The sequence below is a fragment of the Euleptes europaea genome, chromosome 6 (genome assembly GCF_029931775.1).
Source record: "Euleptes europaea isolate rEulEur1 chromosome 6, rEulEur1.hap1, whole genome shotgun sequence".
Taxonomy (NCBI): Eukaryota; Metazoa; Chordata; class Lepidosauria; order Squamata; family Sphaerodactylidae; genus Euleptes; species Euleptes europaea.
The window spans coordinates 14,094,473-14,106,709 of NC_079317.1; the positions used below are offsets into that span (position 1 = coordinate 14,094,473).

Here is a 12,237-nt window from a genome sequence, read left to right on the forward strand (position 1 = left end):
CTGTTGTTTTGCTTTGTATTTTTTCCAGAGATCCCTTTTGTTTCTTTTTTCGCATCTTTGGAAATGATGTTTGTTTTGTGGGTGAATCTTTTATTTCTAATGCAGAAGTTGTGATCTGTGACGTTATAATTGTAGCGTCTGGTTTTGTTGCCCCTCTGGATTTTTGTTTCTTTTCTTTTGGTTTTTTTGTAGTGATTTCAACTTCAGGGCACTTTTTTGCTTGGGAAATTAGTTCATATTTGTTTTCTTTTGTATCTTTTTTTGCATCATACTGTTCTCTTGTTTTCTTATCCTGGGTCGAGGAAGTAGGATCTTCTACTCTTATGGTTTCTGAGGGTTCTCCTGTAGCACTGTATTCATACTCCGTCCATGCTTTTCCTTCCAATTTAGTCTTCTCTTCTATCTCTTGCTTAGTTCTGTACATCTTAAATCCAATGCTAGGGAATTTTAATTTCTTTTGACTTCCTTTTTTAACTTTAGCATGTATTTCTTCTGGCACAAATTCAGTGTCTGTGCTGGTTGGTGAGACATCTGGAATAGCATGCTCATAAGCATCTGATGTGCTACGAGATCTTCTGTGTCCCAAAATCTTTTTACCGGTGATTGACTGGAATTTTGGCCAGGAGAGTCTATCCTTCTTTGGTCGTTTTTGTCTTCCCACTCTTTGTTTTACAATCAAAGTGGCTTTGTCTTCTTCGGTGATGGTCTTTTCTGATACTTCCAGAGTTTCCTTTCCCTGAGAGAGAAAGAATTTGAAATATTAGCTCCAGAAATTATTTATACATGATCACATGTTGCAATTCATAATTCGCTCTCCCCACAACTGTTTTTTTTTTTTGCCAGTACCCTATGTGTGATGCCTGTAGTATCTACTATTAGTTGTGAGGCAGAAATAAAAAGGGACAGAAAGGTGGTCAAGGTTGCTACTTGTAGAAGTTGCTTTAACCTTTGATTTACTTATTACACACTTCTCATTTTGGGTTAATTAAGTGAGATGAGACTGTTCAGAGGGACGGCAGCATGGTATAGCCAGATCTCGGAAGCTAAGCAGGATCAGCCCTGGTTAATATTTGGATGGGGGACCACCCAGGAATACCAGGGTTGCTATGCAAAGGAAGGCACTGGCAAACCACCTCTATTAGTCTCTGGCCTTGAAAACCCCATAAGGGGTTGCCATAAGTCAGCTGCGACTTGAAGGCACTTTACACACAGATGGATAAGACTCTCGCAGCAGTTTTGGATTTTACTCAAGAGATATCGCCAGCTGATTGCACAATTACTGTGGGATTCAGTTAACATCCTTTATTGTAATGTTAAAAGTAGAGTTGCCAACCTCCAAGTGGGATCCGGAGTTCTCCTGTAATTACAACTGGTCTGCAGTCTACAGATGCCCTGACCTGGATGGCCCAGGCTAGCCTGATCTCGTCAGATCTCAGAAGCTAAGCAGGGTCAGCCCTGGTTAGTATTTGGATGGGAGACCACCAAGGAATACCAGGGCTTCTATGCAGAGGAAGGCACTGGCAAACCACCTCTGTTAGTCTCTTGCCATGAAAACCCCAAATAGGGTCGCCATAAGTTGGCTGTGACTTGAAGGCACTTTACACACACACAGTATGTTGAAGCCAGATGGGAGTGAGCAAGGAGAAAATTACATTGGTGGTCCAAAATTTGCGTTGTCTTCCTTTCTAGTTCCAGGCAGTTCACAGTGCTAATTTTGACATCTTAAACCCTAATGGTGTGGAACCAAAAGTCCTTTGGGAAGTTTTGGCTCCTAGAAGAATTTTCTTACTCACTGAGATCAGTGAGTAAGGCCCTTCTTAAGTGTATACAAGACTGAAATCCACCAAGCATTTCGGCAGTTGCCTGAATGCTATGAAATGAGCTTTCCGTTTCTCATCTGTCTTCATTTCCCTCCTTTTGGAGGCTTGTAAAAGAATTTTTATGGATATAATTTTTATTTGATTGTAATCGATTTTCAATGACTTGTGGGACAGCAATTGTTAGAATCAGTGGGGAGGACATGGGAGGCCAGTGAGGTATCATGTTAAGGGCAACTATCAGGAAATTTGGCTGCCCCCTCCCATCTCTATTTCCAAGATCGTATCAGCAGCTTGAGCAGGCTACGGGTTCCTCCCCATTCCCTTCCTTTAGTTGAATTGTCCTGTTCTCATCATCCCATGACCCCTGGAGCAATTCAGTACTCATCAGACCATTTTGAGAGGGTTCCCCCACCTTGATTTAATTTGCAAAATAGGGTTGCCAGTTGCCAAGAAATCCTTTGGGGCAAGGACAGTTGCATTGGAATTGGCGTGACACGCCAAGCCACTTTTGGCACAACGATATCATCACGTTGCACCAATGCTCTAGGATCTACCCACAACGAGAATTCTAGAGCATTGGCACAATGTAAAGACACCACTCCCAGTTTTGCCCAGGAAGTGACATGGCATTTCCAATGCTGGCAACCCCTTGCCCCCAATATTTTCTCTGCTGGCCAGATAAGCGGCTGTGGGGAATGGGGGCCGATTCCATGAGATCTCCCACTACAGAGACCTTGACCCTCACATATTTTTCTTAATACTTAGGAGCCCCCCCCCGAGTAAGTAGAGGCCCCCGCCTTAACTGTGGATGGGCTATATTTGCTTCTTTTATGGTCATGTTGGCAGGATGGGGGTGAGTCTGGCGCTTTACTATTACACGGTGTGATCTGTTTTGTAGATCTGCTAAAATCTGCTGAGGGGTTTATACACAGTATTACATTTAAATGGTTTTACCTACTAAACTGTTTTGAGAGCCTTGTCAGCTTGGAAGGGCTACAAAAAAGTTGCAACTTGTTAAATAAAGTGAAAACATGCTCCTCTTGTAAATACGGAAGTTGATATTCTTGGGAAGCTGAATCCTGTGCCTCCTACACAGTCAAAGAACTGCAGCAAAAACAGAGGCTGCCTATACATCATCCCCACCTCAGAGGCCATATTCCCTCCAACTGCACTTCCCCTGAAAAAAGCAGCATGAAAATTGCACTGAACGAAACGAACCCCCTCCCACCCGTGGCTCACAGCTTGACCCTGAGCATCCTTTCACAGACGTACATTTACCTGGCTTAATTTTTCCTTTTTGGATAGCGTCGAAGAATGTATCGTGTCCAGATCCTCCTTTTCACTGAGCTTTCTTTTGAGGCTGAACTGCACTTTGTACGGCTCGGAATACTGTAAAATCTTGAGGGCATCTTCATACTTGACATTATCAAAAAATATCGTGGCGCTCAAGAGCTGGTCACCTGCAAGGAAGCAGCAAATAACAGGGTTTTAAGATAGTAAACCTGGTTTATTGGTTCCCAGTTTATGTAAAGAGAGCTCTGCATGGGCTCATGCTCGGTGCACTCTCCCGAAGTGCATTTCGAAATCCTCAGAATGAAATATCCAGTTGAAAGTACCGTTACATGATTTAGAAATCCACATTCCAGTGTTACTGAAACCCTAGTTCCTACAATCTGTTCGTGAGAGTCTTTGTGTATAATTAGTCTATGGTATGTAAAATCTTGTTTCTCTAGATTCTCCTTCACTTTTTAGCTTGTGTACTTAGTAAGCTGACACCTTCCCTATAACCATCTGCCGTCTCCAAGATTACCTCTGCACATCTTCTCTTTTGTGTCAGACTCAGAGTGTCTCAGACAGCCAGTGTGGCGTAGTGGTTAAGAGGGGCAGACTCTAATCTGGAGAGCCAGGATCGATCCCCCACTCCTCCCCAGGAAGCCTGCTGGGTGACCTTGGGCCAGTCACAGTTCTCTCAGAACTCTCAGCCCACGCGGAGGCAGGCAATGTCGAACCACCTCCGAAGGTCTCTTGCCTCGAAAACCGTACGGGGGTCGCCATAAGTCAGCTGTGACTTGACGACACTTTCCAACACCACCAGAGTATCTCATGGAAAGGATATTGGACCTTTCTGCTTGTTTCTAGTACTTTAAACTTTTTAGCATCTCCTTTTGACCTAGAGCTTCATATGGTCTCAAATGTACAGTGTGTCTCTGCAAGAGACACCCCTCCGTTTGTATGAATGGAGATGACTTTGTAGGAGTGGTAATTCCATGGACAAATCTAAGCCCCTAAGGAACCAGTGCTTGGGATAAAGAGCATCCCAGATTTGTGAAAGATGCACATACATGTGGAATATGGGTCTGCCCTTAACCAGAAAAAAAAATTCCTAAGAACATAGCAGAGCCGGTGTGGTGTAGTGGTTAAGGTTTTGGCCTAGGACCTGGGAATCCCAGGTTCAAATCCCCACTTGCATCATGGAAGCTTGCTGGGTGACCTTGGGCCAGTCACACACTCTCAGCCCTGACCCTGGCTAGTATTTGGATGGGGGACCTCCAAGGAATACCAGGGTCATGATGCAGAGGCAGGCAATGGCAAACCACCTCTGAATGTCTTTTGCCTTGAAAACCCCAAGAGGTCACCATGTCAATTGTGACTTGATGGTAAAAAAAATAAATGAAACAGCGACGGCCTGCACCATGAGTACACTTTCACCATTCATACTGTCCAATTGGAAGTGCCTATCCTCCAGTGTTTGGAAAAATGTTCCTCTCGCGAAACACAAAACAGCTTTATGCTGGTCATGTGAACTGATCCTTAGGTTTGGCAGAGAAAGGCAAGTTTCCTTACTGACTAAAACATGAGGATGTTGGATAGAACCAGTTCCCCTCCTTATGGAAGTTCTTATGCACGGACAGAGACGAGGCTCTAGATAACACAAATAAAGCTTGGTTAGCTTTATCTGGAGGGCTTTATCCAGAGAATAGGAAATGAAGTCAAGATCAGTCATTGTTTAGAGACAATATCACTCAAGCCCGTTTTTCACGTTGCGCAAAGATTACTATCATGATCATATAATGTGTTGTATAGCTTTGTCTCGCAGGTCACACAAAGTGTATAGCCACACCAGTTTATCTCAGTAACCTTGCCAAAGTATGCAAACCCAAAGACTTCAGCCTCGCGTTCCCAAATTCCTAAATTTCCATCAAGCATCTGGTTTTTAGTTACCTGAAATCCGCTACAGACTTTTGTTAAAACTGAATATCATGTCGGCAACAGGCTGTGCTACTAAGAAACCCAGATTTACATATGACAAGGCTGTATGAGCATAACCTAGAATTTCCATGTAGGTTTACAGCCGAAGCTCTTGAACTAGACCAGGCAACGCATCCTAAATTATTTAAAATGCTTTTTTCGTAATTTGTTTTTGCTGTCAAGTCACAGCTGGCTTATGGAGGCCCTGTAGGGTTTTCAAGGCAAGAGACATTCACAGGTGGTTTGCTATTGCTCGTCTCCACATCTCGACCCTGGTATTCCTTGGAGGTCTCCCATCCAAACACTTGCCAGGTTGAGGCTGAGAATGTGTGACTGGCCCAAGGTCACCCAGCAAGTTCCCATGACAGAGTGGGGATTCGAACCTGGGTTTCCCAGATCCCAGCCCAACCCCTTAACCACTACACACACCATGCTGGACTCACCTTTTCATAATAAGGCGTGTCAATAAGATGATTAATTAAAATGTACAAATTAAGATCTACAGCTGTTCGTTTATCATATCTCAATTTGCTCTCCGGCGTAGGAAGGCCCGAAGTATTAGAATGCACAATGGGAAAAATGTGAATGAATTGGTTCAACATCTAAATATTAGATTTATTAGCATTTCCCTAAAAAAACAGGATAAAAACAAGTTATAATAATACTGTACCTTCTCTCAGACTGAATAGCTTTGATGCTGGGGACTCCTTGAGTACCTTCTTCACAAATATCCCTTCGTTTCCGCCACCAGCCACACTAAATCCACTGGCGCCAGATTCGATTTCTGTGTGCAGAGTCACCTCCATGGACTCCTAGGCACCACAGATAATGAAATGTCATTTCTAATAATTCATGTCATAAAATCAGCAACCACCGATGCTCAAGAAGTATTGTTTCAAACGTTTACTGGTGTACGAGACATGTATGTATCCAAGCAATATGGCTCGATTTCACGAAAGCGGCAACAAGTCCTGTAGTGTTTTTTTTAATTAACGATTTTATCACTGCATGAAATAGATGGTAACAATATTGAATATTATTTGCATTACCGTGTATGCCTGAAACTGTGCTCGCTGTCAACATTTACATGCAGGTGTGGACAACCCCAGACAAATGTTGGGAACATCAGCTAGGTATATCCCTGCTTGTTGGCCTTATAGTGGTGACTGCTAATACTTTCATTTGTGGGGGGGGGGACTTCCTACACATCTCATCCCAACAATAACCTTATGAGGTAGATCAGGCTGAAAGAGATAGAGAGTCGCCCAAGGTTAGCAGGTAAGCTTAATAGCTGAATGGGGATTTTAACACAGGTCTCTCAGGACCTAGTCCAACATTCTTACTATTTCATCACACTGGTTTGCAGGAATAAACAAGCAAAAGAACATAAGAACAACCTAAGAAAAGCCCTGCTGGATCAGACCAAGGCCCATCAAGTCCAGCAGTCTGTTCACACAGTGGCCAACCAGGTGCCTCTAGGAAGCCCACAAACAAGACGACTGCAGCAGCACCGTCCTGCCTGTGTTTCATAGCACCTAATGTAATAGGCATGCTCCTCTGATACTGGAGAGAACAGGTATGCATCATGACTAGTATCCATTTTTACTAGTAGCCATGAATAGCCCTCTCCTCCATGAACATGTCCACTCCCCTCTTAAAGCCTTCCAAGTTGGCAGCCATCACCACATCCTGGGGCAGGGGGTTCAATTGTATTTTATTATTTTTTATGCCAACTGCCTAGAGGATCCCTCAGGATCGAAGGGCAGGGTAAAAAAATAAAACCCCAATCAAATGAATATTCTTCTGCAGCTGACCGTCAAAGCCCATATTTACACACACCTGCCTATATTCAGTCCCAGGGCCGGTATCAGTGAGAAGGCGAGGCTCACCGCCTTCAAAATGCTCCAACACAATGCCCTTCTGTGTCAAAGGGTGCGACCGACGTGTATCAGAAGCTCACCTGTGAATCGCTCATTTTGATGGAAGAAGCTCTTCTTTGTCTGTTCTCTAGATCTTGCTGAAGCTGGAAAGACAAGTGTGATCCTTAAGAGCTTAGCTATGATGGATCTGCAAAGCTTTTCAAACAGCTGTCAGCCTGTACTCCCTGACTGTGATTTTTTTTTTTTGGCGGATGATGACAGTGCACTTCATTAAAGGTATGCTAAAATGACTAAGCGGCTGAAGTTTCCAAAAAGATCCTGTTGCGGGGGCCTGAGATAATGGGCTGTCTCCCCACAGAATTTCATTAGCCCTTTGTTTGCCCAGGAAAATGAAGAATCAGTAGCCAACAGCATGAAAATCCCTTCCTCGGATTCTTCTGAAGGCAAACGTTGGGGGGCAAAAGTCATTTAATTCATGCTGTCGGAGAGGGGGAGAGGTGTCTTTTGAAGTTCCACACTTCCCGAGCACACATGGGTCCAATTCAGATTGGGAAAGCAACATGCTTAGAAGTCCCTCCCCAGATACCCAAGTGCTGGGTCAAAAAGAATTTTAAAAACCAAAAGCAAAACAGAGCTCCCTAAAAGGAATGGGGTCGGGGAGAAACCCAAGCCTTGTTTCTAAATGCCTCTCTTCTGCTCAGAAAGAACTCCCAGGAAGCAGGAAGCATTTGAATCCCCGCCTCTTGACACACTTTGTAATTGGCTGTACTTCTTTCTGTGAGAGAAACGTCCCTTTTCCAAGCTTCCTTGTCCTGTGCTTTGCCTTATGCATGGGGATTTCACCCGGGTTGAGCTTAGGGGAGATGGAAGAATTGGGTTAATAGAGGGATGGGAAGTCCCAGGATTTGTGAGGGTTGGCAGCGAGGACATCTCTAATGAACGTAAAACTCATGCATAACTCCAAGGAACAACCAAGACAGACTGGGGGCGAACGTGAGTGAAAGCCTAACCGACCTATGTGTACTTCTGAGAAGACATAATATGTAGCTCATTGGTATATATGCAGCTCCAAACAGGGCAAATGGTGCCCCACCCCAGCCCGTCTCAGGTTGGGAAAACAGGGCAGGGGTGGCGTTCTAAGCTCCTGAACTCTGCATACCATGGACCCAATCCAAATAGCAACAATAATATATTTTAATGTTTTGTCCTTTTTATTTTGTAAGCTGCCTCATGCAAGTCCCTGGACAGGCAGCATAAACATTTTCTAAATAAATAAATAAATAAGTAATAAATTCAGGGGGATCCAGAAAATTGAGGAATCACCATTATTTATTTATTTATTTACAAAATTGGTATCCCGCCTTTCCGCCCTTACAAGAGCCACCAAGGCAGTTAACAATTAAAAACATGTGATAAAAGCATTTTAATATTGCTAGCCATCTGCTTAAACAAGGATGGTCACCCAGCATCCAAAGCCCAAGAGAGGACCTCAGCTATCAGGAGAACATCTTTCATCATTAGCTTCCATCAAAGGACCATCCTGGACCAACTGCCAGTCATCATTACAAAACTGCATTATACAAAGCATCCCTTTGTATCATCCCTTACTTTTTTATTAAAATACTCGTCTTCTATGCAGTACTCATATACTGGAGAGGATCCTTGTGGTCTTGGTCGTATGTTTTCCGTTGTCACTTCATCGACCTGAAGGAACAGGGTTGGAACAGAGAACAACAATTCTCATTAGCCAATGGGTAGACCTATCATTTCAGGAGCTATAAGCTTTGCAACGGGGAGAGTTGAACTTTTATGGACCTGGGAGGGGAGAAGGGGAATTCATGTAAATGGTTACATTGCTGCCTTTGAAGAAATGTGTAAAAACTAAAATACAACATGTAAGGTGTCCAATATAGTTCCATGGTTGGAAAACTAAGTTCAGGAGAATTAGTTATCTGCATACGGGATGCTGGAGAGACAGCCATTAGCAAGAGATAGTTGTTACTTCCATGTCTTATTTGCGGGTTTCTCAGAGGCAGCTGGTTTGTCATTGATGGAAAGAGAATATTGGTCTAGATCAGGGGGGTCAAACTCATTTGTTACGAGGGCCGGATATGACATGAATGTCACTTGGTCGGGCTGGGCCATGCCTCACCAGCCCAGATCCAGAGCGTGTATGTGTGTGGCTGCCTCGGCTGGCAAGTCCACTGCAGGCTCGCCAACCCAGATCAAGACTAGGGGAGGTGGCTTCCACAGCTGGCAAGGCCACAGCGGGTTCGCCAGCCCAGACTGGGACTTGGGCAGGTATCTGCCTCGGCTGGCTTGAGGGTCAGATCTGGCCCTCGGGCCATATGTTTGACACCCCTGGTCTAGTTGGACCCTTTGGTCTGATCCAGTAAGGCTCTTCTTACATTCTTAGATTTTTTTGGCTTGGAACGAAAGCCACAGTTACCATTTTAAATTAGCTAAGTAGCACAGAGCACACTATAAATTCATCTTCACCCTCTTTCTACACAAACTGGCCTCTGTCTCCATCTTGGGAGGTTTTTAAGCAGAGGCTAGATGGCCATCTGCCAGCAAGGCTGATTCTGTGAACTTAGGCAGATCGTGAGAGGGAGGGCAGGAAGGGATGAGTCAGGTTTTTTTGCCCAGGATAATGCCAATTACCACTTTGGGTCAGGAAAGAATTTTCCTCCAGGCCAGATTGGTTCAGGGATCCTGGAGGTTTTTTGCCTTCCTCTGGGCACAGAGCAGGGGTCACTGGGGGAGTGGAGGGGGGAGGTAGTTGTGAATTTCCTGTGTTGAGCAGGGGGTTGGACTAGATGACCCTTGAGGTCCCTTCGAGCTCTATGTTTCCACAAGTCTAGAGTTCTGTGAGTGCAACAGTATGCACATAGCAATCGGCTGTGCCTGGGGTTTGGCCACTCACACTGAACACAGGGGTAACTCCAGGTTACCCTTGGCACATATCCCTCTGTTGAATCCCTCCAGGTTACCCTTGGCATGGCCCTTGGCACATATCCCTCTGTTGAAGAATCTCAGGCAATTCTGGTGGTTGAGGGAGCTGTCACCCACATGCCACAGCGCCCACACTGATAAAGAACCAGTGGATTGGAGTGATCCTCATATGTATGCATAGCTGCCTACACAGACATAATAAGCATTCTCTCTCAGGAGGACTGCTTCTCATATTTCTATACAAAAAGGGCATTCTTCGCAGGCCACACACTATGGCTAAAGAATTATTATCGGTATCCATGAGTGTCACTGAATTAACTGAATTAACTGAATTAATGCATGCTTTGGGAGTGTCAAAGATGGATCCAATTTGTCATTCAGCCAGTCAAATAGCAATGTAAATCTAGATGCAAGATAACATAATTATAAAGTTGACCTTCCTGCCCCTCTGCTTCCCCTCATATCAAAGCAGGAAGGCAGAGAGAGAGTGTGAGAGAGCTATGAGTTGGCTGAAGGGACTTGGAGTGCAGGGTCCCTTTTTGACTCTCTGGGGATCTCCTGTGAGGTAACACTCGTGATGCAAGGTCCCTTTTTGTCTCTTTGGAGATCTCATGTGAGGTAACACTTGAGATACAAGGTCCCTTTTTGTCTCTCTGGGGATCTCATGTGAGGTAACAGAGACACCGTCCTGTAGAAGAGCTTCTCTACTTCCAAGGAATTACAGTCATGTCTTGAATCTCCAGTGCACTCCAAAAGGAAACCAAGCTAGCTAGCACTGCATTAGGAAGTAAGGAGAATGTAAAGTAAGGAGAATATTGGTTCAGATCCTGTTCCAAGGCAGGGGGGGAAAAGGATTCAAATTTGAGTTGTGGTTCAAGCTCTTGTTCAGTTGGACTCCTGGATCTCAAAGGCAGACTCTGAATTAAACATCACTGAAAGTAATGCAGGATACTCACTGAATCATCTTCTGCATCAGCCTCACCATCAGCCTCAGTGTCGTCTGGTCTCAGTTGCCTGCCAGAAGCTGGAATGACCATGTAAGATGTCAAACAATTGTACCACCCACGGCAGTTAAAAAACAAAACAAAATTCCTAAACCACATGACTGATGTGTAATTCAGATGTGCACCAAATCTGGAACATCACATTTCTGGTCCACCTGTGGTCACGGGCGGCTGTAAACAACCGGTGGCGTTCCGTGCACATGTATGTATTTAAGGTTGCCAACCTCCATCTTTGCCTTTTACCTTCCAGTGGTCTCCCCCACCTTCACCCAAGTAACCCGCCATCTCCAGCTTCATAGAATCATAGAGTTGGCAGGGGCCACACACAGGCCATTTAGTCCAACCCCCTGCTCAATGCAGGATCAGCCTAGACGAGCATCCCTGACAAGTGTTCGCCCAGCCACTGCTTGAAGACTGCCAGAGAGGAGGAGCCCACCACCGCCCTAGACAGCCGATTCCACTGCTGAACTTCCAGCTGGTACGTTTCTGCCCATAATTTATACCCATTAATGTGAGTATTATAATGGACATATGCACTGAAACCTCCCTAACCCCTGAAATATTTATTATATGTATGATGGCAATTTGTGGTGATCACCCCACTAACCAGGAACTGTGAAAGCGACCAGCATTCAGATGTTACACTTAACCCGAGTTTAATCAAATTGTGTTTTATAAACCACAGTTTAGCATGATACCGTATCTGTATGCGATTCTTGGATGCTGGGGCAATAAACCTGGTGTTGGTGCTTTCCTGGAATTGCAATTTTTTAAAAAGAAAGAAAGAAAGAAGGAGGTCATGAAGCTGCCTTCTACTGAATCAGGCCCTTGGTCCATCAAAGTCAGTATTGTCTACTCAGACCAGAAACGGCTCTCCAGGGTCTCGGGCAGGGGTCTTTCACATCACCTACTTGCCCGGTCCCTTTAACTGGAGATTCTGGGGATTGAACCTGGGACCTTCTGCATGCCAAGCAGATGCTCTGCCACTGAGCCATGGCCCCTCTCCATGGCTTTCCAGGGTCTCAGGCAGAGGTCTTTCACATCACCTACCTGCCTAGTCCCTTTAACTGGAGATGTGGGGGATTGAACCCTTCGCAGACCCCTTCACAGACCAAAACAGACAGATAGGGGGTTGCATCTTGGTGGATAACCAGCAGGCATCACTAGGCTTGCATGCTTAGCGGCTCTGTGCATTTTCTCAGCGACTGAATATGAGCCCCTTTCCTTTAATTGCAATAGTCCCAGAGATGAGTCAGCAGTGTTCTCCCATCAGGTCTGGCTAATGCACTCCTCTGTGGAGCTGTTAAGGCCACAGGCCCAATATCTGGC

At 44.9% G+C, this 12,237-nt stretch overlaps 1 protein-coding gene across 1 annotated transcript in view; it reads right to left on the reverse strand.

Annotated features, from left to right (window-relative positions):
* The window catches only part of LOC130478975 (neuroblast differentiation-associated protein AHNAK-like), a 30,681-nt gene extending 19,773 nt beyond the window's left edge, over positions 1 to 10,908 (reverse strand). Inside the window, exons 1-6 of the mRNA XM_056851239.1 lie at positions 10,861 to 10,908; positions 8,558 to 8,653; positions 7,030 to 7,092; positions 5,740 to 5,881; positions 3,099 to 3,280; positions 352 to 736 (exon numbers count right to left, since the gene is read on the reverse strand). Coding sequence (XP_056707217.1) covers positions 352 to 736; positions 3,099 to 3,280; positions 5,740 to 5,881; positions 7,030 to 7,044 — 724 coding nt within the window. The 5' untranslated portion in view covers positions 7,045 to 7,092; positions 8,558 to 8,653; positions 10,861 to 10,908. The remainder of the gene's footprint in view (positions 1 to 351; positions 737 to 3,098; positions 3,281 to 5,739; positions 5,882 to 7,029; positions 7,093 to 8,557; positions 8,654 to 10,860) is intronic.
* Between the last annotated feature and the right edge of the window lie 1,329 nt (positions 10,909 to 12,237).